General features: G+C 64.3%; 1 protein-coding gene across 3 annotated transcripts in view; it reads right to left on the bottom strand.

Annotated features, from left to right (window-relative positions):
- Positions 1-25,772, bottom strand: part of MTA1 (metastasis associated 1) — a 34,754-nt gene that overhangs the window by 8,301 nt on the left and 681 nt on the right. For all 3 annotated transcript variants that reach the window (XM_053225070.1, XM_053225069.1, XM_053225068.1), the window contains exons 2-9: positions 13,369-13,436; positions 9,156-9,249; positions 5,436-5,486; positions 5,208-5,334; positions 5,077-5,140; positions 3,659-3,776; positions 946-1,048; positions 66-165 (exon numbers count right to left, since the gene is read on the bottom strand). In XM_053225070.1, coding sequence (XP_053081045.1) covers positions 66-165; positions 946-1,048; positions 3,659-3,776; positions 5,077-5,140; positions 5,208-5,334; positions 5,436-5,486; positions 9,156-9,249; positions 13,369-13,436 — 725 coding nt within the window. The remainder of the gene's footprint in view (positions 1-65; positions 166-945; positions 1,049-3,658; positions 3,777-5,076; positions 5,141-5,207; positions 5,335-5,435; positions 5,487-9,155; positions 9,250-13,368; positions 13,437-25,772) is intronic.

The following is a 25,772-nucleotide window of genomic DNA, read 5'->3' as shown; positions in this document are numbered from 1 at the left end:
ACAGCTGGCCCCGGCAACAACCGGACGGGGTCCTGTGCAGACGCCCCAGCATGCAGCCCCCTCACCAAGGTGATGTCCCGGGAGGCGGCCGCGGCGCTCATGTGCAGGCTGGGCTGTCGGACGGAGCTGCTGCAGTCCAGAGCTCTTGCAAAGGTGCCCACAGAGCTGGGGGGGTGGGGGCAGGGAGACACTGACCACGGGAGCCCGACGTACAGAGGGCACCCTGGCCAAACCCGGAGCACACCAAGATAAGAGGACACGGCTGGCTAGGAGGCCCCAGGTACCAGGGACAGAGCCTGCCGCTGGCCACCACTGCCTGGGGCTCCACCTCCCCAGCTCACTGCAGGGCCCTCCCTCCACAGTGAAGGCGCAGGGTCCAGAGGAGACACATGGGAGCCTTCTGGGCGTGTGGCTACCTGTGTCCTCACAGGGCCTCCCCTCCCGCTGGCCCAGCCCCAGGGCTCCACCAGGGGGTCTGCTGGAGCAAAGGCTGCTTCTTGGAGCACTGCCTCCCTTGTGGCTCTAAGGCCCGGGTCTTAAGGGCCATGTCCTCCCTTCTCAGCTACCTTCCCCCCCCCCCCCCCCCCCCCCCGTCTCCAGGACAACAGCCCACAGCCCATCCAGACACAGGCCTAGCAACTCTATCCAGTCCTTCAGTCCTGGGGACCAGCCCTGTCCGTGCCTGGCCTGCAAGGCCCCGAGGTAAGCAGGCAGGTGCACGGGGCCAGCCCTCAAAGCCAGAGCTGCCCCCAGAACCCTCAAGGCCCCCGCAGAAGCCCAGGCAGCCCCTAAGAGCAGCAGGGATGAGAAAGGCTGCCCGGACCTGTCTGGAACTGGGGAAGGGGGTGTCTCCACAAAGGGCCCAGCCAGCAGGGGCAGGGGAGCCGTTCAGCCCCTGTGCCTGGGGTCCAGGCAGAACCCCGACTGCCCCTGAGGCCCACTCACCGGGCCACCACCAGGAACTGGTCGATCTGCTTGTCTATGAGGGGGTTGTGGGCCTCCCACACCTTGGTCTCCAGTCGGGACTGGTCTCGGCCATCCTCCTCACCTACGAGAAACGCGTGATAGGCTGCCAGCAGGACCCTAAGAAGAGCCCGTGGCTTGCAGCCTTTTGGAGCCAAGGGTCCTGGGGGATCAGCCTGCCGGCCGCAGGGCCACACACACCCTTGCCTCTGCTGGGACTCGGGAGGGCTCATTGAGCCCGGGGTGCAAGGCTGCAGCACACGTTCACACTGCTGTCGGCCCAAACTTCCAGGTCTGCTCAGCACACAATGGGTTTTCACCTCTGCAAACACAGCGCATCCCAGCCCGGCTCTGGAGGAGGCTGAGGAGGCGCCTGGGGGCCGGGGGAGCGCCTGTGGCCCGAAGCAACCAGGTGTGGGGACAAGGCAGAGGAGGCTTGCTTTGGGTCTAATCAAGCTCCTGATCCCAAGACGCCACAGGCCACACGGTCCACTCAATGGCCAGGTCGGGGGACTCTGACGTGGCCTCGTCCAGTGCTGGCGTCTGCCACCCAAGGGCCCCTCACAGTACCCAAAAGGCTGCATTTCAGTTTATCCTCCTTCTATGTGACCCCCTGCCCCCCTGGCCACTCCCAACACTGCAGACTCCAGGGTCGGGGCGTCTCTGGGGGGGGGCCGCGTCCTATGCAGACGCGAAGGCAGAGCTCCTGAACCCAGCAGGCACAGCCGCTTTGCGGGAAGTACACTCACTCACGGAGAACAGAGCGGAGGCTGCGGGAGACACCCGGGAACAGCTGGCGTCCCAACGTGGCCAGCCCTTGTGGGTGAACACCTCACAGCCATTCCCGTCCGGCGCCCTGGCCGAGGCCACGTCCGCAACCAGCTCAGGCCCTCAGGCTGCACGCGTGCAGGAGACGCACTCGCTCCCCTTGACTGTGGCGGCAATGGGCTCCCTACCACGCGCAGGAGCCCTTGCGGGCACATCCCACGAAGTCAGTGCCCAGGGAGCCCACCGGGGAGCCTGGGTGAACAGGTGGCTGGGGCCCGCGGGCTGCTGTGAGGCACAGGCGGAGCACGGGTGGGATGTTCCTGACGTTGTAGGCAGTGCCCTTCCTAGGGGGACTCCCCTTGAGACACCCCCCCCCAATATCTGGGGTCCAACGCTTCCTGGCCTCCATGGTTTGAGGGCCACGACCTGCAACTGGCACCTGCTGGGTGCCACTGCGCACCCGCGTTAGACTTTAAACGTGCTAGGGGAGAGCGTGTGCCTTCACTCACTCTGTGCCCGCCTCGCCGCAGCACCCAGGAGCTGAGGGGCGGGGGCCCCGTGCCGCTCGACCCAGGCCCGGCACCCCCGGGGCAGCCCTCACGGCCTTCTCGGGCCTGCGGGTCCGGGGCCGAGGTCGTCTCCTGCCCGGCACCCAGGTCACGGCCCAGGAAACTGAGGCTGGCTGACATTCGAGCCGCCCGCTCGGGGTCCTTCTCCAGTTACCACCAGACGCGGCGCCCTCAGCTGGGCCGGGGAGGCGGGACCCGGCAACAGCCGCGGTCAGGCTAGCAGACAGGGGCTGCCACGGGGACACCGTCACGTGGCAAGCAGCGGAACAGTACGGGTGGGCAGGAGGTGGGGAGCGTGCGGCTCCGGGCAGCCCCCAGAAGCGGCCAAGGACCAGAGAGCGGGACACAGGGCGGAGGGCACCCGTGCGCTTCCCGGCGTAGGTCCCCCGCCACACGCCGCCTCACCTCCGACCGGCAGGGTCCTCCCGGACGCACCACCAGCCAAGGGGAAGCCAGCGTGCGAGCGTGCGTGTGTGAGCGTGTAGGCACGGATGTGTGTGCACGCGTCCACACGTGTCTGTGAGCACACGCGTGTGAGCATGCGTGTGCATGCGTGTCGTACGTCACATGGGCATGTACGTGGGGGGCGGGGCGCGTATGCGCATAAAAGAAAAGAACACACGCGAGGCGAGACCAGACGCTTTTAAAAAACTAAATCAGCCTCAGAGAAATAGCCCGTTACGTCCGCAGAGAGAGGTCCTGAGAGAGCAGCAGAGAGGGAAGGAGGAGAGAAAGGGGCCTGAGGACCCCAGACCCGCTGGCCCAACACACAGCTCGCTGCATACTGAGCACACACCGCTCCCGAGGAGCTCACTGAGGGCCGGGAGGGGAGACCCAAGACCACGCCTCGAGTGGGGGGGGGAGGGGGGGGGACACAGGACCAAGGCCGGGCTGGCCCCACAGGAGGAGCTCAAGTGAGGAAAACCCCCAAGGAGATCATCACGGCCTACGGGCCCTAGGGTTAGCTGTCAGTCCGGTAGGGGCACCCGCGAGCAGGGGTGGGGCCGGGGAGGCTGACGGGGTGGTTCCCCAGTGGATGGCGGCCACGGGCGGCCCATTAGACTCAAGGGGCGCAGAGTACGCAGGGCTGCGTGGGCTCCACGCCCGTGAGCCCCGGCCACCAGCACCCTAGCCGCCCACAGCTGCTTCTCAGCCGCTAGCCAGACCTCCTGCCGAGACAGGACGCACGGCCCCTCTGGTCGCTGCGGGGCGCACGGAGTCCTGGAAGGCACTGCCCACCGGCAGAGGCAAGGTGAGCCAATTCATCCAACCAAGTTTTTTGGAAAAAAAGCTCCAAGAGCCGCACAAAGGAAACGCAGCTGGTGCGCGGACGCCCTGCTGGCGGCCCAGAGCCCTACCTTCCTTCAGCAGGTCAGTGATGTCCGCCTGGTACCGGTTCCCCACGCGGATCTCTCCCTTATCTGCCAGCAGGGTCTTCTGCTGGGGGTCGTAGACTAGAGAATAGAAGAAGAAATCCTGAAAAACAGCACACAAGACCGCGTCAGCAGGGCGCCAGAGAGGCCTCACCCGGAGCCCGCTGCCGCGGGGCCGTGAGGAAGCAGGACACACAAAACCCCACGCCGCACAGGCTGGCAGGCCGTGGCCAGGGAGCGTCCAGCCCAGTTCACGTGCAGCCGTCACCGCGGATGCACCACGGGGCCACAGAAGGTTCTGGACTCCGTGCCTAGGGCCGTGCTTCTCAGGAACCGCGCCGAGCCGCTGTGCTCATTTCCAGCGAGTTCAGAGGCCTGACCGGCCCACCCTCGGGACTCACCCTGCGGTGTTCCGGTGACCCTCTGCTGCCCTAGGCCCCCAGCTCTGTTGGGCCCCCTGTAGCCACCCTGCCTGCTCTACTTCCCTGACGCCTGAGGGGCCGTGTGCAGACAGGGCTCGTTTCTGCCACGGCTCAGCGGCCAGTCCTCATGCTTTTGAGGACAACGTGCTCCCCAAGCAGGCGAGGGGACACCAGCAAAGGGCCAGGCCCCCGCCCCAGGGACACGCGCGGGCCACAGCCCACAGCAGATCATCCTGCGAGACTCTGACACCACGGCTCCCTCCGGACGGCTCTCACCCGCCACCGGCTCCTGGCTCACTCAGCAGGACCGACCTGGGGCTTGTCCCCCTGGCTGGTGGCTCCCTGCCCGCTCGGCAGGATTGACCCAGGGCCTTGAACCCCCCCCCATCCCCCCCCCCCCCGGTGGCTTCCCTGGCTCCCGGCGAGGAGCCTGAGAGCGGCCGCACCACCGTCCTCGCGTCTGCACCCCGTCCCCCAGCCGCCGCAGACCTGAGCTCCCCAGCGAGCCGGGCTCTGCATGGTGGAAAGGGACCAGGGCTGAGAACGAGCGGGTCGCCTCGGGCCAGCCCCCTCACCTGCCCCAACCTGTCCTTCTCATAGCGTCCCAGCCCCTCCAGACCCCTTCTCCACGTCCTCAGTGCCGGCTCTGCCCAGGCCATGCAGCCCCCCAGGGACAAACCCGTTGTCTGGGAACATTTTCACCTGTCACAACTTGGGGGTGGCATCAGTGGGGACCATCCCACGAGCGCATGAGGTCCCCATGCGTGTCTGTGGGACCAGGAGGCGGTCCCATGGCCCCAACTCCTGGCAACACTGACGATGCTGATATTACAGACTCAGGAACCCTTCCGTGGCCTGGCCGCCTTGGCTCCGGCTCGGCCCAGGGACGGTGTGAGCGGGTGGCCTGCAGGGGCACACACCCCTGGCTGAGCCCCCGCGGGGTGGCTGCGGGCTGGCAGGGGGCGGGGCGGCCAGCCTCACCTCCCGCTCCAGGTAGGACTTGAGCGACTCCGTCTCGTTGAGCAGGGTGACGCTGCATTTCCCTCTGCAAGAGAAGGGCAGGCGTCAGAGGGGCAGGGTGGACCCCGGGCACCCGCCGGGCCGCCGGGTACCTGATGTGAGTGGCCGGCAGCGACTCCAGCTGCCGCGAGAGGAACAGCTCGCGGTGCCGCAGCTGGTGCTTGAGCTTCTCAGGCAGGTCCGCCGTTTCGGGGTTCTCCACCTCCTCCTCCGTCTCCCCTGAGGGGCGAGGGTTTCCCGTGAGCTCGCCGCCCCAGGGCCCCCAGCCCGGCACCCACCCAGCCGGCTCGTGAGGACCCTCCCGCACAGGCAGCTCTCACCTTCCTCGCCGCTGTCGGCCCCCGGTCCGGTCCTATAGCAGACTGACAGAGCTACATGGCAGACAGACAGACAGACAGACGGTACCCAGACGGCAGGTTAGCAACGGAGCGCTGCTGGCCCACCCGGCCACCCACGGCCCGGGGCAGCCCCAGGTCAGGTCAGCAGTGCACCTGCTGTTCCCAGAGTGCTGACCCAGGCGCCCTCAGCCACCCCTCCGGAGCTGGCACATCGGTGCCCACGGGAAGCACACGGTACCAGGGGTCAGGGGACCTTGGAGACATGGTGGAAGTCTGGGGCGGTGCGGGGGCCGGGGGGGCCGGGGCAGGGACACGCAGAGGTTGGCCACCCCACAGGGGCTGCTGCACTCGGGCAACATCTGGGAACCCCATTCTCCATCCTGGGCCCTCCCTCCGCCCCGCCCCCCACCCACCACAGCCCTCTGCTGCCCCCCTGTGGTGACTGCAGGGAGTCCCCAGCCTCCCCTCTCCCCCCCAGCCCCCCCCAGTCCCCCCCACCCCCCCCCCCCCCCCCCCCGGCCCGGCTGAGACAGAAGCCCGGGCTAGGGACACCAGGGGAGGTGGTCCTGTGTTTGCTCCAGGCGTGTGGGCCACTGGAGTCCGAGTGGCCACTACTGGCTTCGTCTTCCCCTGCCTGCCCCGCCCACTCCCGCAGACCCCCAGGCACAATGCACCCCCAGCCGGGGACACTGCCATTGTCCACACACCCGCCAACCAGCCCACCTTATGCTCACGGCAGTCCTGTGATGGCACCGTGGGCCCAGGCAGCATGGCTAGGAACGGGGCCAGAGACCATCCTCCTGGGACCCTCCCCACAGTGGCTGGGAGACCCCCACCCATCGCGGCCACCATCAGCAGTGGCAAGGAGGGGCCCCAGGAGTGGCCACGGCTTGGGCCACATCAGCACCTGAGGAGACGGGGAGAGAGCGAGCTTCCCACAGCCCCTGTGCTCCAAGCCTTCCTTCGCGCCTGGTGGACCCCTGGGTGTGGGTGGCACTGGGGCACTCGGTCTCGAGGAACCCAGGGGGTCAAGGTGGGGGAAGGCAGCCTGTGGTGCAGAAAACCCTGCTCTGGGATCCAGTGCGTCCTGGTCCCGGGCCGCGTCGGGGGCCGGCCCTCCCAGGCACAGGCAGGCCCTGCACCCCCACCGCACCCCTGGGGCGGACTCACACCCCGTGAGCCCCTGCAGCCTACTCTGTCCCCCGTGCCTGCCGTTCTCCCAGGGCAACAGGGTGCTGTCTCAGGACAGCCCTGTGCGTGCGGGCGTGTGCGTGTGTGCGAGCGTGTGTGCACGCGCAAGCCTCGGGGCAGGGGGCCGCGGCCACGTCCACTAAGGGCTGAGGAGGTTGTTGTGGTTCCCCACAAGGGGCAAGGGCTGAACAAAAGGTGGCTGGGAGACCTCAGGAAGGGCTTCACTGCTGCGGGGACGCCCACGTGGCCCGGGACACCTGGCCCATGCTGGGGGCTGGACGCCCTGGCAGTGGTGGGCAGGGCTTCTGTCTCAGGCCCCCAGACCCAGAAGAGACCCCAGCAGCTGACTGGCCATGTGGGCCAGGGGCCTGCCTGACCAAGCGGCGGGCCCCCTGGGTGTCTCCCTTTCACCAGAAGGGTCCCCGGGAAACCCCAGAGTATCCTCACACCCTCCCCTCGATGCTGGGCTGGGGCCTGGGCAGAAGGGTGGATCAGCCTCACCCTGGCCACAGCGAGCTCACGGAGGGACACACGAGCAGAGACAGCCCCATGCAACACGGTTCCCGGGAACACCACTGCAAGACAGAGCGGCCGGCACAAAGCACGGGGCTTCCCAGAAAGTACCAGCAGGGCCCTGCCCTGACAAGGCCATGCCACCGGCCTCACTGGGCCCCGTCACACATGACATGCACCCCGGGACAGCGCTCTGGGGAGCCTCGGAGGCCACTGCCCTCCCAGCAGCTCCAACGTGGTCGTCCTGGCAACAGCGCCCCCCAGGTCCTTCCTAGAGCCCTCTTGGCCACCAGCTGACCTCTGGGGGGCCTGGCAGCAGGAAAGCCCGGCCCTGAGGCCACGGTGGGCCACCACATACTGAGGAGGTGAGGACTGCGGTCGCTCTGGGCGAGGCAGCGGACACGGGTGAAGAGATCCTCAAGCATCAACACCGCAAGTCAACAGTGACTCCACCCAACCTGGGCCACAGACACCGGGGTCTGGCCAGCCCACCCCTCAAAGTCCCTCCCACCCTGCGGCATGGAACAGAGACCACCATTGCTGATGCCTGTAGGGCCAGCAACCGAACAGACCCGTACTCCGGACTGTGGACCCGAGACCCCCGGCTCTCTGCCCCGACACCCACAGCCAGGAGGGCAGGGGTGGCGGGTGCAGGCTTTGGGGCTGAAGATCGAGAATGTATGTTTTCGGGGGCGCTTCATCGTCCACAATTAGACACAGAGCCACCTGTGTCACAAGAAGGCCACCGGTTACAGGACACGCACCAAAGCCTGGACCCGCGGCCTCCCCATGACCACAGACGTCCCCTCAGTGGACATCTCCTGGGAGGCCAGGCGAGGCGAGGCCAGCACAGAACGGGCCGCACTGATCCTGGCGAGGGTGCGGCCCCCCGTGCCAGACCTCACTGCTTCTCTCCTCACCCCTGAAGCCTTGGGAGACCCAGTCCTGGAGCACCCTCTGACCCCTCCAGGACCCACGGAGGAGCCTGACCTGGCCTGGGCGTCCTGCCTCTCACAGCACCGAGCGGGGACACAGGCAGAGGGGGTCCCTGGCCTGACTGCTGCCCTGACCTGGAGCCTGACCAGGAAGTCGTGACTCCCCCGTGTCTGGACCTCCACCCAGAGGAACCAGGGTCGATCGGGCGGGGGGGTGGGGGGGGCACAGGGGAGGCCTTCACCCATGCAGGAATGATACCCGGTAAACTCCCTAAGAACGGGTTCCTGTCCCCTGGCTGGACGGCCCTGTAGGCAAGCATCTGGGAGCCAGGGTCAGTCACAGTCACAACCACTGGTGTGCCCCCCCATCCCAGGAGGGAGAGTCTGGGACCCCTCCCCTCGCTGCCTGGTGGGAGGGGCCGTGCGGGACCCGGGGCTGGAGGTGCACACGGGCAGCCGCACCCCCACGTACGTGGGAGCAGACGCAGGCCGGGCCCCAGTGGGTGCCTGTTTTCAATCAGGAGCCTTGGCCACCGATGGGGAGGGAGACCTCAGGGCCCCTGCCAGGCTGCTGGGAGCCCCCCCAACATCAGTGACTCCAAGACTCAGGCTTGAACCACAAATAGAGAGACTCTGGTTCTAAAAGCACTTTCCAGACACCAGTGTAAACCTCCTGGCCAAGTGGAAAGGAGTGAGGTGTAGCGGGACCAGCAGAGTCCTCGCCCCCGCCCCCTGCAGCCCCCTCCCACCTGGCCTCCCTGAAACATCCCAGGACGGCTCGATCATATCAGGAAAAGTCCTGCAGCAAGCACACAGCAGCCCCACCTTTCAGAGAAGGGGACCCCGGGGGGACGAGCACAGAGACCCCATGCACCCAGAGCCCAGGTTACAGCTACAGGACAGGTGGCCTCACCAGCCCAGGACCCCACGAGCCGACCCAGGCAGGGGCGGGGGAGGTGGGGGCCAGCCCAGGGGGAAGCAGGAGGGGAAGGTGGGGGCTGGGCCCAGGGGGAGGGGGCGGGGAAGGTGGGCCCCGCGCCCTGCAGGAAAGGCCCAGACTCACTGGCATGCTTGTCAGCCAGGGCGATGAGGGTGCTGGAGATGTCCCGCCTCCGGTAGAAGCACACCACCTTGGCCTCCACGTTCCCGTTGGCGGTCTGGAACAGCAAGGCAGGGTCTGAGAACTACCCCCCACCCCTCACCAACTGACAGCCCCCAGCAGGGCCGACTCTCACATGGGACCCTGAGTGTGACCAGGAACAGGCCCATCACAGGAGGGGCCGTGCCCGGGAAGATACGGGGCAGTGACACCTCCAGCCGGCCGGGGACGGGTTGCACAGACCTAAGCCCAGCCTGTGTCCCTCCCCTCCAGGTCTGTTTCCCCCCCCACCCCCCTCTCTGTGCCCCTCCCCTCCAGACCTGTCTCCCCTGCCAATCCCCTCCCTGTGCCCCTCCCCTCCAGGTCTGTCTCTCCCCCCCATCCCCCTCCCTGTGCCCCTTCCCTCCAGGTCTGTCTTCCCTCTCTCCCCACTGTGCTGTCTCCAGGACACAGGTGGACCCCAGCCCACCAGCCGGGGCTCACTTCTGCTGGTCTCCGTGTCCCTCCCCCAGGCCTTGCTTGCTCAGGGCCAGCAACTGGTGGACATTCGGCCAAAGGCGGCTGTGCCTCGGCTCCTGGAACAACCTGCCTTTCCAGCACCCCTCTGGGTGTGACCAAGGCCAGCTGACCACTGACCCCGGTGCCAGGGAGCAGCCCCCAAGGGGCTGGGAGCAGCTGATGCGTGCCCCGGGGACGATGCTGCCATCCCAGGGCTCAGAGACGCCTTCAAGGGCTTTCAAAGACTTTGGCCAACACGGGAAGAGAGCAAGACGCTGAGGGAGTCTGCTGGGTTAGGGTTAGGAACAGACCCTTCCTCAACTGACGGGAGCTTCCAGAACCTTCAGTGACACCAGGCTCATGACCACCACTCCAACCTTCCCAGGGTGCAGCGTTCTAGCGTTTACATCCTGAAACGAAGTCGTCTCTAGGTCGAGTGTGGACCGTCCGGCTCATTCCACGGAGCCAACAGCCTTTTAGGAAGTCTGGTGATGTGTCACACACTGAGCCCCGGGCACTCCTCGAGGCTAGGAGACCACCCTCTGCCTAGGAGAACCGACCACCTTCCAGGAAAGCAGGGTAGCTGTGGCGAACGCTCCCTGGAGCCCACGGACGCCCTGGTGTCCAGAGCGCGCCACGTGCCCCACGGCAGTCACGCCCTCGTGAACGGCTTCAGTGCTGGGAGACGCTTAAAGCCACCTCGGCCACGGGGCCCACATGGAACAGTGTCTCCTAGAAATGGTTCCCAGGATGGCCTGCTGGGCTCCAGGTGAGGAGACGCCTCACGGGGACCGCCCCCCAGGACCGTCGTCAGGGCCGTGGCAGCGTCAAGGGCGAAGTCTGACACGACAGCCACCGGACCTGTGAGCTCGGGAGCGGCGCCCCCTCATCCGTGGGGCCGGAGGGCGGCCCGCTGTCTTCAGGGCCCAGGTCCACCACGGAGCTCGCCTGGCAGGGTCTGTGGGGCACAGCCCTCGGCCCCCACTCGTGGTGGCCCTGGTGGCCCGGCCCAGGCCCGACCCTGGAGACCCAGCACGTGCACACCTCTCCCCCACACGCCCAGGAGGATGGCTGGCAGCTGGGGGGCAGGGGCTCTCCGCGTGGGTCCCAGGCCCTCCCCCTTGGGGTCCGTGACCCCTCTTCGTCCACCTTCTGTGCTGTGCTGGCCCGACATTTCCACACCCCCCCACAAAGCCAGACGCCAATCTTCCAAAATTTGGCTTCTAATTCCAGGACGGCCTCCCCGCCAGGACCCCAGGACCACCCCCCACCCCTCCCCGGTTCCCACACCCCAGACGCCAGGCCCCGCCCCTTTTCTTTCAAGCCCAAGGTTTCCTTCAGCCCCTCCAGCCCCTTCGGGACCTAACTTCCCGTGGAGACAAAGCCAGCGCAAGAGAGACTCAGGCACGGTTCTGAGAAGAAAATGTGACAATTACTTTGAAGGTTTACAAAAGCCCAGAGTCCTGGGAGGGGTGGGGGACCTTTGTCACCCGCCACCGCACAACACAGGCTAGGCTTCATAGGAGGAGGTGTAATATCCAAGAAGAGGTCCCCAAAGAGCAGACCCCTGAACCAGTATGACCATTGCTGTGGCTTTTTTGACAGGTTTTAAAAGAAAACTCATCTTAGAATCGTTTCCAACTTACAGAGAAGTGGGGGGGGGGGGGGGGGGGGCAGTGCACTTCCCCCCCCACCCTCCTGCTGATTCACCCGCTCTTGTCTGCAGGTGCCAGTGCTGCCTGGGCCCCAACCCGCTGTCCCACCTCTCAGGCAGGGCCTGGGCTCACCCTCAACTCATCACCTAACCCTGGGCTCTGGCTTTATTGCCAACAGCTCCAGGTTTTACCTTCCACCTTTCTGTGGACAGGGATGTTACTACCCCCCCCTCCCCCCCCCCCGCCCCCGTACAGACAGGGCTTTTACTAAAATTCAAGGCCTTCCTTGAACACCTGACTCCCCTGGGCCGTTCCCCCGTGACCACGCCCAACGGACAATGTGGGGAACACACCAGGGACGCATGGGGGACACTGCTCTGGGGTCCAGGGCTTGGGGGGGGGGCAGTGGCCAGGGTGGGACCACCAGGGAGGGCCTGCACACTGACCCCCTTGCAGCCCCTGCTGGGACCCACTCGCCTGGCCCCACTCTGAGTGGCTCCAGAATCCACTTCAGTCAGGCCTGAGTCCCACGTTCCGTGGGCGGCAGGGGGAGGCTGATAGGGGCTGAAGATGCGTCCGAGCCTGCAGGCCACCCCGTCCTTTTACATGTGATCCCAGGCAAGTCTCTTCGCCACCCCCCCCCACCTTGACCTGACCTGTTCTCCCACCCCATCGGGGCCCCTGTCCTTTTACAGGTGACCCCAGGAAGGTCTCTCTGCCCCCACCCGGACCTGACCTGTAAGGGGGTCCACAGGCACACAAACCCAGGGGTCCGACCAGGCTCAGAGCTGACAAACATCGGCAACCGCCCCTGCTCTTGTCGGTGCCTCCCGGTCACACAACGGGCTCTCCATGTCGCAGCCCAAGCGAGGGGCAGGGACTGCGCCAGCCTGCTCAGCGAGGCCACCTACAGCCATCTACAGTCACCTGCCCCGGGCTGCAAAACCCCCTGTCAGTGGCAACTCCAGCTGGCAGCCTGGGGATGGGGGGGGGGGACCCCCGCCTCCCCCAGCCACACGCTTTCGCGCGACTGCCCCCTAAGCAACCTCTCTCTGTTGCTTCCTTGTGACCCAAGTCAGCACAAGCTGACATGTGTGGGTGGGTGACCGGCTAAGGATGCCGCCCGCCCCTCCTCCTGGGGCCCCTGCCGCTGGGGCCGCTGTGAGCAGGTTCCTGCCAACGAGGCGCCCGCGGGGCACAGGGCCCGGCAGCACAGTGGCCTCAACACGTCCTGGTCGCCCGCCCCGGACCTGAGACCTGCGGACCTGGCCTCAGGGCACAGGCTCCCGGCTGCCCCCGCCCCCCCCCCCCCCCCCCGCGGTGCTGCCACTGCTGGAGGCTCTTGGGGCCACAGGTGCCCCTAAGTCTGGCCTTCTCGCCCCTCCCGCCTCCTGCCAAGCATCCCAAGCCACGCTGCCACCAAGCCCAAGGAAAGCAGCTTCGGGGAGGGCCTCGAAGAGCACAGCAAGGTCTTCCACGGCCAGTAAGCGACCGCCGCAGCCCTGCCCCCCAGGAACCAGGGGAGGGAAGGGCCCACAGGGCCAGGGAGTGCCCTGACCCGATGCCCCTGCGCCGTGACCACAGTGGACGCGCGGGAGGCGTGGGCCCAGCGCCCGGCCCCAGTCATGGCCTCGGCCCATGCCCGCCCAGCCTGGGAGGGCCTGCCAGAGGCTCCAGGGATGTGGATCGAGGGGAGGACGGTGCACGTGAGCAGGAAGGAGGCAACGGATGGGCAGGGCCCACAGGGGACCGTGGCTGCCCAGGCAGCTTCCTTCCTTGTATGGCGGGGCCTCCGGAACCTCCAGCCCAGACACCGCTGGGACGCTCCTGTCCCGTTTGAGCCCCTGCTAGGCACAGCCGTCACAAGGCCACGGGGGTGCCACCGCCCGACTCTCCAAGCATAGGAACCTGTTCCAGGCAAGTGAGCCTCGGTACAAAGCTACCAGAGGGTCTGTGGCCAGCCCCAGAGCCCCCCGTCAGCAGGACCCCCAGCATGCACGCACACACACGCGTGCTCACACTACCTTGTTGAGTTCCTCGATTCTGCGGATCAGGTACGGGTTGCTGGAAGAGTTCTCGAAATAGACGTAGTCTGCAAACAGGAAGAGAGAGTGTCACCCACAGCACTGAGCCCTGGGGAGCAGAGAACAGGAGGACACAAAGAATATGGGGTCCACACCATCCCAGCGGGGAGAGGAAGTAACCAGAGACATGTCAGCAGGTGCTGGGCACGGGCTCAAGACGAGGTGGGAGGGGGCCGCCCCAGACAGGAGCCCACCCCCAACCCCCATCCCTGGGGCCCTACACCAGCCGCCCACCGGGAGCTCTATCCTCCCAGGAGGGGCTAGGGGTACCACACTGCAGCTCTGCCCTGGGGACAGCTTCCCAGGGGCCACTGCTGCCTGAAAGGTGGGCCCTGAGTCACACAGGCTGGGCGGACAGGACAGCCAAGCACGGCCACCACGAGCCCCAGAGACCATGGCAGCATGCTGGGCGGGGGGCCACCAGGCCCCTGCACCTCCTCCCCCTGCCCCGATGAGCCCCTGGCAGTGAGCGGAGGCCAGGGCCTGGGGTGAGGATGGTGTCAGGTGCCAGAGGAACAAGGCCCAGACGAGCTACCACCACCCGGCGGGCCCCCCAAAATGCCAGGTCAGCACGGGCTTCCCTCAGGCTCCATCTCGGGGAGACCTGCCCTGGGAGGCTCACACGGAAAGCCCAGGATGGCCGTGAGACCACCGAGTTGCCAGCGGGGCCCCCCGGCTGACGCCTAGGCAAGCTGGGGGAGGTTCGGCACTGGGGACGGCTCCGCCTGCCCCTCGGTGCCCACAGGACAGGCCTGCGGGGGACGGCTGGTCGGGAGGCTCGCCTGAGCCGGAATCTGGTTAAGGCCCGGACACGGCCCAATGCCCACACTGAGCACAGATTCTGCGGAAGGACCTGGCCTGGCCCACCCGCGCGGCCTGGGACCCCGAGGAGGGGCCCGAACAAGCACGTGTCGCCTGTGGGGCTCACCGGCACAGCCGGAGGACACGGCTGCATCAGACGCGGCCGTGCCCCCACCAGAGCCCCACGGGACCAAAAGGCAAAGACACCAACAACCCAGAGGGGCATGCTCATGGGTTAGGGGAAAACAGGGGTCAAGGAGGGGCCGTGGACGGGCACGAGGTCCGCTTTGAGGGAGACGGAAATTCTCTGAATGCGGAGCGTGGCGCCGCTGCTCAGCTCGCAAAAGAGGAAACTTCAGGGACCCGCACGCTCGGAACGGGTGGATTCTACCAGGTGCAAGTTACACCTCGGAAACGCACTGTTTACACAACGGTCTCACGTTGATCTTCTAAGCTTCTGTTCTAAGAAACTAAAGAACGAATGAAACCAAAAGTGTCATTCACGTGCACTCCAACCCGGAGACAACCCAGCCGCTCACGATTCCAGCGGCCGACCCCTCCGAGGGCGCCTCCCAGGGCGGCGGGCAGGGGGCCCGGGGAGCAGGAGCCACAGAGCCCCACACGCTCCCCGGAATTCACAGAACCGCGCACTCGAGGAGCGCGCGTGGCTGCGCGTCAGCTACGCTGCGGGTGACGGGAAACCGAGCGACGCAAGACCGCAGATAACGAGCCAAACGCAGGACAAGTGAAAACAAGCGCGAGAGGAAGCAAAGGAAGGACGCGGCTTCACTGCAACACCGGTAAGCGGGCACACCCAGGGTGGGCTGACCAAGGAGCCAGAGACCTGAGCTAGGGACGCCGGGGCGGGGGCGGAGGCGAGGGACGGGGTGCGACGGGCACTGGGCACGGCTTCGCGCCAGGAACGGAGCCCGGGGAAGACTGAGCAACGCTTCACAGACACGAAGCCCCGAGCTCTCTGCAGAGAAGCCGGTACCCTGACGTCTGCTAAAGGAACTGGGCTCATAGATAAAACACCTTCCAAAGTCAACCAAGAGAGTAAAAAGAGACGACAGACAGACAGACGGCCCTCCAGGCCCAGACGGCGTCCCTGGGGAACCCACCAGACGCAGGAGTAGGATCTGACGCCAGCTCGTCCAGAGAGCAGACGCGGAGGGACGCGGAGGGAACGGTCCCCACCGGCCCTCGCGGCCACGACGCCAGCACCGCGGCCACGGAGCGCGGGACAACAAAGCGGCTCAAGGGAGCGGCAGCACGCCCAGGCCAGGCGTACACGGAGGGGGCGATGCGTCGCAGCCACCGGGATCCCCCTGAAAACACCGAAGCCCACGGCAGCCGGGCAGGGAAGGAAGGCTGTGCGGCCGTCTCAGTGGATGCAGGACAGACACGTGCTCCCGACGAAAACTCTCTCAGGAAACTGGACATCAGGAGAAGCGTCAACCCGATAAAAGGCACACGTGGAAAATCTAGAAGTGACGTCACACCCGACGATGAAGAACCACGCCTTCCCCCCAAAATCAGGAGTGTCGTGAGCACATCGGCTCTCCCTGCTGTGCACACTCCGTCGCCAAAGTCCGCGAGGAAGAGAAGTACAGACACCGGGAAGGGCCCTCCGTCTGCAGAAGACGTGCTGTCCACACAAAAGCCACTGAAACGAATGAGGGTTTAGCCAGCTCCCAGAACAGAAAACAGCACGTGGACGCTACTGTTTACAATAGGCCCGAGGAGCATTAAATACCTGAGTATCCATTTGAGAAAAGACCTACGGATCTTCAAACATCGAAGCCCTGCGCACGGATCTGGCAACTACAAAACACTGGGGAGGAAAATGAGCGAAAAAAGGGATCACGGGTTAGGACGCAGACGCGGTCAAGGGCCAGGTGGCAAAGACCTGAGGCCTGCAGGGCAGGACGCTGCACCAGGAGTATTTTGTAGGTACGAACGCAACACTCCCACACACCTTTATCGATGAAATTAAAATGAAACAGTAATAATCAGACACAGTCTTTTATGATTTTTTTAAGAAACTTTTTAATGTTTATTTTATTTATTTTTGACAGAGACAGACAGAATCCGAAGCAGGCTCCGGGCTCCAAGCCGTCAGCACAGAGCCCGACGCGGGGCTCGAACCTATAAACCATGGGATCATGACCCGAGCCGAAGTCGGACGCTCAGGTCCTGAGCTGCCCAGGCACCCCTCAAACACAATCTTTCGGAACAACACAAGCCTACTAATGAGAAGAACTGAACTGTTTTGGGGGAGGACCTTTTGCTTCCCCGCGGTCCAGAGTCAGCGTCGAGCACCATCCAGACCGACAGCGATGCCCGTCAAGCGCTGACGTGTGGCGCGGCGGATGTGGCCAAGCACGGTATCTACGGGCAAGCATACGCTCTCCTGGGCACATTCACCGCTTGGAAAGCCTACGCCAAGCTCCATCAGGTTTTTCTCCTTGACATCCTCCTTTCAGCAGACAGGAAGGCCTGGACTGTCTACACCCTGCATGTCCGCATGTCCCAAAGGAGAGTATGGCCCCTAACCTGCTCCTGGGGGGTAACCCCAAGCCCTTGGGAGTCCCACGCCTGGTGAGCCACGGCTCACTGGGGATGCGCAGCCACACGCACACGAGGTCGGGCGAGCACGCTTCAGGCACATGGTCACAGGTGGTGGCCAGAGAACCAAGCACTGTCCGTGGATCACTGGGAGAGGCCGGCTGAAAGCCTGATGTGCTCGTTACTTCCACTGACTTTGGTGCGGATGCTTCTGTTGTGACCAACCGCAAGGAGGGGTATGAAGGCCTCAAGGAGCCCTCGGGCCCACAGTGGCGCAGCAGGAGACCCTCCACAGCAGGGGACGCGGGCGCTGCTGGCAGTCAGGCCTTGGAAACACAGAAAGTCCCTCGGGGCGCGAATGGGGTCCGGAAGCACTGTCGGAGCCCTAGATGAGGTCCCTGTACATGGGACTGGGGCGGAGATCTGCCTCTCATCGTAACCAGGACGCTGAGGAAACTACCGAGAGAGGCCGGAGCTTCAGACGCGAGTTGTCACCAACAGAAGTTCACGCACGTGCAATTTTACATAATGTTCAGATGACCTCACAAAAGACCCCGACCACGTATGCGGCAAGAACTAGTTTCCAAAGGCACACGGTGACAACGGTGGTTCAGAGCAGTCCTTCGCATCCCCCCAAACTTCAGTTTCGGCCCTGAATTTAAGAAGTCACAATAAGGAGCACCTGGGTGGCTCAGTCAGTTAAGCATCTGACTTCAGCTCAGGTCATGATCTCACGGTTCGTGGGTTCGAGCCCCACGTCGGGCTCTGTGCTGACAGCTGGGAGCCCGGAGCCTGCTTTGGATTCTGTGACTCCCTCTCTAGCTGCCCCTCCCCCTCTCACACTCTGTCTCTCTCAAAAATAAATGTTAAAAAAATTATTGTTTTTAAAGAAATTAAAATTTAACAACCAGGGGGCGCCTGGGTGACTCAGCTGGTTAAGCATCTGTTTCTTGGTTTCGGCTCAGGTCATGATCTCAACAGTTCGCAGGTTCAAGCCCCGCATCAGGCTCTGTGCTGACAGCACGAAGCCTGCTTGGGATTCTGTCTTTCTCTATCTCTGCCTCAAAATAAACGAATAAACGTTAAAAAAAAAAAAAAAAAATTTAACTGTGGCTGCGCCATGGAGCTGCCCGGCGGGGCAAGGAAGACACCAGCTTATACTTTGGATGGACAAGAATTCTGTGAACCGGGCTGCCCAGAGGTGTCCGACCGGCCGTCGGCTCAGGTCATGATCTTGGGGTCCGAGGTCAAGTCCCGCGTCGGTCGGGCTCATAGAGAGAAAACTGTTTCAGAACTGTCTCTCTCTGCCCCCACCACCCCTGCTCTTGCACACTCTCAAAATAAATAAAAATTTAAAAAAATAATAATTCACAGAAGTGATGGTGTTTAAGTCCATGAGGTCAAAGGAAGGTCACGCTGATGCATGGGTTCGATGAGGCAGGAGGGACTCACACTTGTCACCAAGTGGGGCTTGGAGCCTCGTCCACATAGTCACGTCACATGTGAGACATGGGTCCCAGACAGGGTTCCCGAGAGAAACGCACTGGGGCGGGGGGGGGGGGCATGCGCGGACCAGGTGGGAGGGGCACCGGGGTCCCGAGGTCACGCAGCCCCGCTGGTCCCGTGGGGAGCCGGCTGCAAGGAGCCGCTCCTTTGGAGACCCTGCGCTTCTGCTGACAAGTGTCCACGCTGAGCTGTGGGGACGCGATGCACAGGTGCTGCCTGTCCCCCGACCCCTGGTTCCCGCGAGGGGACGGTGCGGCACGGAGGCCCGCGTGACTCACCCTGACCCCAGGCCGCGGGTGACCCCAGCCCCCACCACTCAGCCCGCCGGCGTGGCTCAAAAGCAGCCAGAGGCTACCCGCAAATGAGCCAGCCAGGCAGCGTCTGAGTGACACCGCAGTGTGGACCCTCTCGGAACCCACCCACAACAGCTCGACACCACCCGACCCGCACTCCACTGCTGCTTTTCTGTGGGGAAACTCTACGGGAGAGCCGACTTATCCCGACAGGCTCGGCAGCCGGGGAGAGGGACGAGCCCGGGAGCCCACAGTGCTGGCCCCGAGGCTGCCCACGTGGACCGGGGGCAGGAACCGTGGACACGTGGCAAACCGATGTGACAACAGAGCCAGCACGTCCAGTGAGAAAGGAAGATCATTTTTTTAATGTTTATTTTTAAGAGAATGAGTGCAAGAGGGCAGAGAGAGAGAATCCCACAGCACAGAGCCCCGTGTGGGGCTCGAACCCACGAACCGTGAGATCATGACCTGAGCCGAAGTCGGATGCTCAACCGACTGAGCCGCCCAGGCTCCGACACTCACAATGTCAACAAACGATAATGGACACTCATGAATGTGCCAAAAAAAAAAAGTGAGAGTCCCAACCCTGACCTCACACAAAATTTAACCTAAAATGGATCACAAACTCAAAAGTAAAAACCAAAACTATGAAACTTCTATGAGAAAACAGGGCGAGAATATTTGTGAGCCTGGGCCAGGCAGGTTTTGTGGAGGCGCCAAATACACACATTATAAAAGAGAAGACCTGTAAGACACGCCCCTGAATACCAGAGCGTGAAAGCAGCTCCCACAATTCAACAGGAAGAAAAACAAGCACCCCGATTTTTAAACCGGGGCAAAGGCCCGCGCACACACCCGCCCGGAGAGCAGAAGCTCAGGGCCGCTCCGCGCGGGGAGGCCGCCAGCCCAGGCCCGGCACGCCCTGGGGGAGCCGAGGTGCAGCGCTGCCGGCGGGACGTGAGATGGCCCGGCCGTCCCGCCACGCAGCTTCTGCGTGTCACCAAGTGAAATCCGCGCTCCCGGTCCAAACACACAGCCCCGCTCCAGGGCGCTTTCATCCGGAAGTCAGGACACACGCAGAACTCAGCAGGGGAGTCCACACTCATCATCGCGCAAAACTGAGGACGGCCCCGCCAGGGTCTGCGTGCCTCCAAAATTCACGCGGAAACCCTCACCCCCGCCCCCCCCCCCTGGGAGATGGTGCCGAGAGGTGGGCCTTCGGGGGTGCCTAGGTCACAAGCGGGTCCCCTCAGCCAGGAAAGCGACCTCACCAGACACCAGACCCGCTGGAGCCTGGCCCTTGGACGCCCAGTCTCCGGGCCGCGAAAAATAAATGTGTCCGTTACAGGCGGCCCCACCTGTGTCACAGCCGGAGCAGACGAAGACAGGCCCAACTGTCCACCAGCTGCTGACACGGGCAGGAACGCCGGACACGTTACACTCAGGGAGGGGAGCCAGGCTCAAAACGCCGCGTACGGTGTGGCTCCACTTCCGGGACGTGCCGCACAACACAGACTAGCGGGAATGGACGCGGGTCCGCGGCTGTCGCGAGCTGGGGGGAGCAAGGGCTCGGAAAACAGACAAGAAGTTCGTGGGGCCGTGGAAATGTTCTCAAGGGCTGAGGTGGGCACACACCTGCCATCTGTCAGAGTCAAAGACTGTCCCCGAAGAAGCACTTACTCGGTACAAGCCCGACCTCAACAAGCCCGACTTTAGAGAGAGTGAGCAGGGGAGGAGCAGAAAGAGAGGAGAGAGAGAGAATCCCAAGCAGGCTCCGAGCTGTCAGCACAGAGCCTGATGCAGGGCTTGACCCCACGAACCGTGAGGTCATGACCTGAGCTGCAATCAAGAGTCATGAGCCACCAGGCGCCCCTACCAACCTGACTCTAAGCGTTAGGATCCCATGCACGGGGCACGCCCCTCTGTGACTGCCCTCTACAGTGTCTGCTAATACCCAGCGGCTTCGAAGGGACACAGGGTCAGGGGCTGCCAGCCTGATCAGCACAGGACCTGGTTCCATGTCTGCTTCCGTTCAGTGTCCGCTGCTGATTCACTCACTGAGCTCAGGGCCAGCGGCTCTGTAACCAGCACCGAAGGAGCTTTCCTGACACAGGCGTGTTCCCCGCGAGGGACCTCGCAGCCTCCCTGCACGTACAAACACCAGACCGGATGGCACTCGAAACAATACAACGAGAATGTATGAAACCACGGTACCAGATAGGCCAGAAGGACCCCGGTTTACAGGGCACAAGGCGTCACCTCCTTCAATCCCAGCTGGGGACCTGCTCGTCGGGCACTCACTTCTCACAGCTCTGCACGGCTGCCACAAGGACCGATCTGGGCCACAGACCAACGTGGGGAGTAGGCGGAGGCAGTGGTGCGGGGGATCAGCAGGGACAGTGGGGACGGTGCCCGCTGAGGGCAGACCCAGAGAAGCAGAGGGTGGTCCCGGCAATGAGACCAGCCCACAGGGACGGGGGCCATGGGCAGCCGGGGGGGGGGTGGTGTGTGGCAAAAGGAGGTCCCACAAGAACACGGACACCCAGCGGTGCCCGGCACATCACTGGAAGGCCCCGCCGCCCGCCCTCCACGCCCTGATTGTCAGAATCCCTCCAGAAGTGGCTCCCACCAGGTCTGTGGGGGCCGGGGACCCCTCCCCCAGGCCCGGGCTCCCCCTCTGCCCCTCCACACTGGGGACACCTGCAAGCCCAGCATTTTACTTTTTCCAAATGTGGGGATGAATCAGGAGAAACCAGCAGTAGCCAGCCAGGCACAGAGCCCTCGAGCCCCGGCCGCCACGTGGAACCTGACTCGCGTCTCTGTGTGACTCTCTCCCAAATAGTGCACAGGAGTCCCAGGACTCCCGCCTGCTAACCCTACGGGCCCTGCAAGCTGACGGCCTGGCCACCTTCACGCAGGCATCCCTCTCCCGTCCCTTCCCTGGAAGGATAGCCAGCAGCACGTCACCGTCCCCGTGGCAGTCTGGGGACCAGAGCCTGCCTGGAGGGGGAGGTACCGATGACACAGGGGCAGCAGCTGATGTCCACTTCATGCAGGTGGCCAGATGGCAGAGGGCTCCCGGGCACCGGGCCTGAGTGGGCAGGGTCCCCCATGTTCCTCTGGACACATCACCATCCAGATCCCCCTCGGCCACCCCCTCCCTCTTCTTTGAAGATCCTGCTGGTTCTGCTGCCTCAAATGAAAGGTGAGTGGGAGTCGCGCAGAGGGTGGCTCACCACGGCCACGTCACAGGCGGCCTCCTGGGAAGTCCGGCCCTGCAGAGGGCGGGGGTCCCTGCGAGGAGGTGCTGCTGTCTGCACCCTGACCTGGGGGTTCAGCCAGGTGGGCCCTGTGGCTCGGGGCTGGGACAGGGCCAGGCGGGTGGGTCACAAGCCCTCTAAGACTTTGGACTGGACCCTCCGCTCCTCGGAAGCCGTTAAGCAGTTGTAAGCAGCGAGACAGCTTAGAAGGATCATCTCCTAAGGCGGGTCACAGACCACAGACCTGGGGGCCAGCCTGGGGGCCGCAGTGCGTGTGGGGCAGGCAGGCAGTGCCCATGGGCGCCTGAATTGGCAGCGGGGACTAGAGGGACCCTGGGATGTCCTCAGAGCCCAGCCCAGACCCTCGGCTCCCCCAAAGACAGCACCCCTGGTCCACCCGTGCACAGAGCCCTCGGGAGCCCTGAGAAAGCTGCATTCCGAGTCTGATTTGGGCCCGCTTGGCCCTGGATGGTTGGTGGGGGGACTGAGAGGACACAAGGGTCCCAGGGAAACTGGGGCCCCAGGCAGCAGAGCCGGCAGGCTGGGCAGAGGGAACAGGGGCGGCCCTCCCCTCGGACAGGGGGCCACAGGGCGCCCGCTGTGCCTGGCGTGACCAGCCCCACATCCACACCTCCAGACCACAGTGCCCGCCCTGAGCTGGCGGCCCGTCCCTCGGGCCCTGGGCATGAGGGATTCCGTTCCGTGGACCGTTTACTCCAACATCCTTCATCAACAGCTTCTTTTGTATTAAGCCACAGCTTCGTGGCCAAATTCTTCTCTCAAGAGACCTGGGAGGCCAAAGCAGGGCTGGCTGCCGCGGAGGGCCCACCCGAGGGACAAGACCGGGGGCGGCGGACACGCAGGGGCCACGAGCGCTTCACCGCCACCTCTGCAAGTTTGGGATCCTCAGGTGTACGGACTCCCCACCTGGTCAGAACCTTAAAGCGCAGGGACAACGGCAGAGGCACGGCTGACGGGAGGACAGGGTTCCGAGGGGCACAGAGCCCAGAGCACGGCCCCAAGGGAACACTGCCAAGCGGCCAGGAGCGCCAGCACATCCCGGCACCTTTTGAAAGTACGTTTTTAAAAGCCAATTACTACCCAAAAGAATGGGTGTTAGCTTCTTGCAATGAAAGAAAGGAAAGGAGGGGGGGAACCCCAAGGAAAAGCTTATATTCTGTCAATCAAAAAGAAATGCCCCAAAGGCTAACCATGTTGTCAGGTGGCTCACGCCCCGACTTAGGCTCCTCACGTCTCAAACCTCACCCGACACCTTTGCCGTAAGTTGCAGAGAGAAGAATCGCCCCGAGGTGCCCTCAGCCCACGGCCCGTTCCAGAAGCCTGCTGAGGCCTGGGAAGACAGACCCCGGAGGAGCAGAGGTCATGGACCCTGACCCTGCCACCCACGGCCAGGCCCCGCCTTGCCACACTCGTAGCCGCCAACAGAAGGCCTCTGTCGGCAGCCAGGTCACTTCCCTGGGAAGAGCCAGGCCCTGTCCCCTCCCCAGCTGACCCACTCCACCCAGCTGGTCAGCTGGCACAAAGCCGCCACCCGGCCTTCGCCCCGCCCAGACCTCCTGGCAGGGCCTCGGAGCAGCCTGCCAGGTAAAATGCAGGACACCCAGATAAGTCTGCGTTTCTGCTGAGGATTTTCTAGCATCTACGTGTCCTCTGCAATATTTGGGACACGGTTCTAGTCAGAAACTGCTTATGTGACATTCAAATCTAGCTGGTGTCCTACTCTCTCCTTGCTGGATCTGGCATCTCAGGAAAAGGCTCTGTTCCCAGGGTCCTGAGTGGAGATAACAAGGGGCGGGGGGGTGTCCCCTTCTCCCCTGCAGCAACCCCCGCCACACCAGGGCCGCCCAGACAGGGCCATCGGCTTGGGGCCAGAGGGCTACGTCTTCCAGACGCCCCCCTCCCTAAGCATGCGGTGCTGAAGGACAGGACACCAACCTGCCAACAACCGCGCCCCCCCCCCCCCCCCCCCGCAACCACCAGCTCTGCCAGGACCCAGGCAGCAGCGACCCCGAGACCCCGTCCGCAAACCATGAGCAAACGCCACTTCTGCGGGAACCCACAGGGGGTTCGAGTGGGAGCGTGTGGTCACACCTGCGGAGCACAGAGATCCTTGTCCGCTGGGGGAAACGGAGGCACGGGAAGGTCTGAGCGGTGGTCAGGCCCCCACCAAGTTCGGAGCCAGACAGGCCTAAAAGCCAAGCAGCCCCGCCCACACACCAAGGGTCCCAGGGGCCTGTGGCCTGGTGGGGGCTCTGCTAAAGCCCCCCACCCCAGAAGGCCTGAGCTGAAGGCACAGCAGATGCCAGTCGAGGGCCTCCAGCCCTGCAGAGGGGACACGATGCCCAGGGGCCCCCGACCCACCACCCCACCTTGCCCCTCTCTCGTCTGCATCCAGGGGCCAGTGCCTGTGTTCCTGTGATCATGTCTTCATTTATTCAACGGCCCTTGTGGCCCAGACAGCGCGTGGGAACCAGGTGTAAGCCAGGGCCTATGGGGCCTTGTCACTAGTCAGTGGGAGCCATGGGGGCCTTGAGCCAGGAAGGGGGGTTCTGCACTGCAGGAAGGTGGTGCCTGGAGGGTACGTACAGGGGGGGCAGGATGGAGAGACTTCTCTACAACACAGGGAGGAGCCCTGAGCCGCAGCGACGGGGGCGGAGGGGGCCAGCAGAGGGAGGGGCCAGGGGCTCCTGGGATGGAGGGCCAGTCAGCCCCCGGGGGCCAGGCACCTGTCAAGGTGCCTAGCTGGCAGTGTGATGAGGAAGAACCTCTGGGGTGACACTCCAGCCTTGCCCTCAAGGTGGGAGATGAACAGCCCCTCTGTTCCAGGCCCCTGCACCCCTGCCTGCTGCTCACACACCCTGCTGCTAATAGGATGTAGGCTCCCATTCCCAGGACTGCTGCTGAGCTGGGGCGGGGGGGGGTACTGATGGCCAGGCAGGTGCCGTGCTGCCGTGCTGACCCACTGCACAGATGAGGGCAAGCCCAAGGTCATCACAAGGCTGGCCCAGCTGAAGGGAGACGTGAGACCCAGGCCCCAGGGGGGCCAGCCAGTCAGTGAGGAGGGGAGACTGGGCCAGAGTCCACCCAGAGGGTTCTCAATCCTGACATACTCCACCAAAGGAGGGCGACCAAGCATCTGGAGGTCTCGGGAAGGGTGGGCACCAAAAGAATGCGGGGGCAGGAAGGGCACCCCGCCTCCCTGTGGAAGTGCCGAACGAGGACAAGCCCGGAACCCCAAGGAACAAAGTGGGGCCCAACGCTGGGGGCTTCCAGGACCCAAACCAAGGAAGTGGGGGAAGCCTCCCCCAGGGCCCCAGCCAACTCAGCACCACCCCCATCCCCACCCAGGGCTCCTTGCCTGTCCCCAACCCTTGCAAAGCACCTCTTTGCTGGACTGGGGCAACAGGAGGCGGTGAAAAGTTTTGGGGTGCATCAGAAGTGTGCTCAGGGTAAGCGCAGCCTGCTGAGGGCCCCACAGAGGGAATCCTGCTGGGGGAAGCCCCCAAGCACAGAGCAGGCCCTCCTGGGCTCCCAGGGAGGAATGTGGCCCCGGTATGGGGCTCCCCACCCCTGCACTGGAGCCAACCAACCCCCAAGGCCCTCCACACCGCAAAGGCCCGGAAACTTGGTCCAGTGGGTGGGTGGGGGGGGGCAGCCTGAACCTCCCAAGACCATGTGCTCTGGCTCAGGGGGAGGGGGCTCCAGCCAGCCCCAGCCGCAGGCTCTCAGGCCCACCAGGCCCAAAGGATGCTCAGCGCTGCCCAGCGTCTCCGGTGCCCGGGGCCCAGCAGACCAGCCGCTGGGTCCCCAACAGGTGGGCAGAGCCCCCGCCTCCCTGCAGCCCGCTCGGCCACCACCACCCACTGGCCCCCGTCGGGGCCGGGCCCAGGGGCCA

This window comes from Acinonyx jubatus, chromosome B3 (genome assembly GCF_027475565.1).
Source record: "Acinonyx jubatus isolate Ajub_Pintada_27869175 chromosome B3, VMU_Ajub_asm_v1.0, whole genome shotgun sequence".
Lineage (NCBI taxonomy): Eukaryota > Metazoa > Chordata > Mammalia > Carnivora > Felidae > Acinonyx > Acinonyx jubatus.
This window is presented reverse-complemented; position numbering and strand designations above follow the sequence as displayed.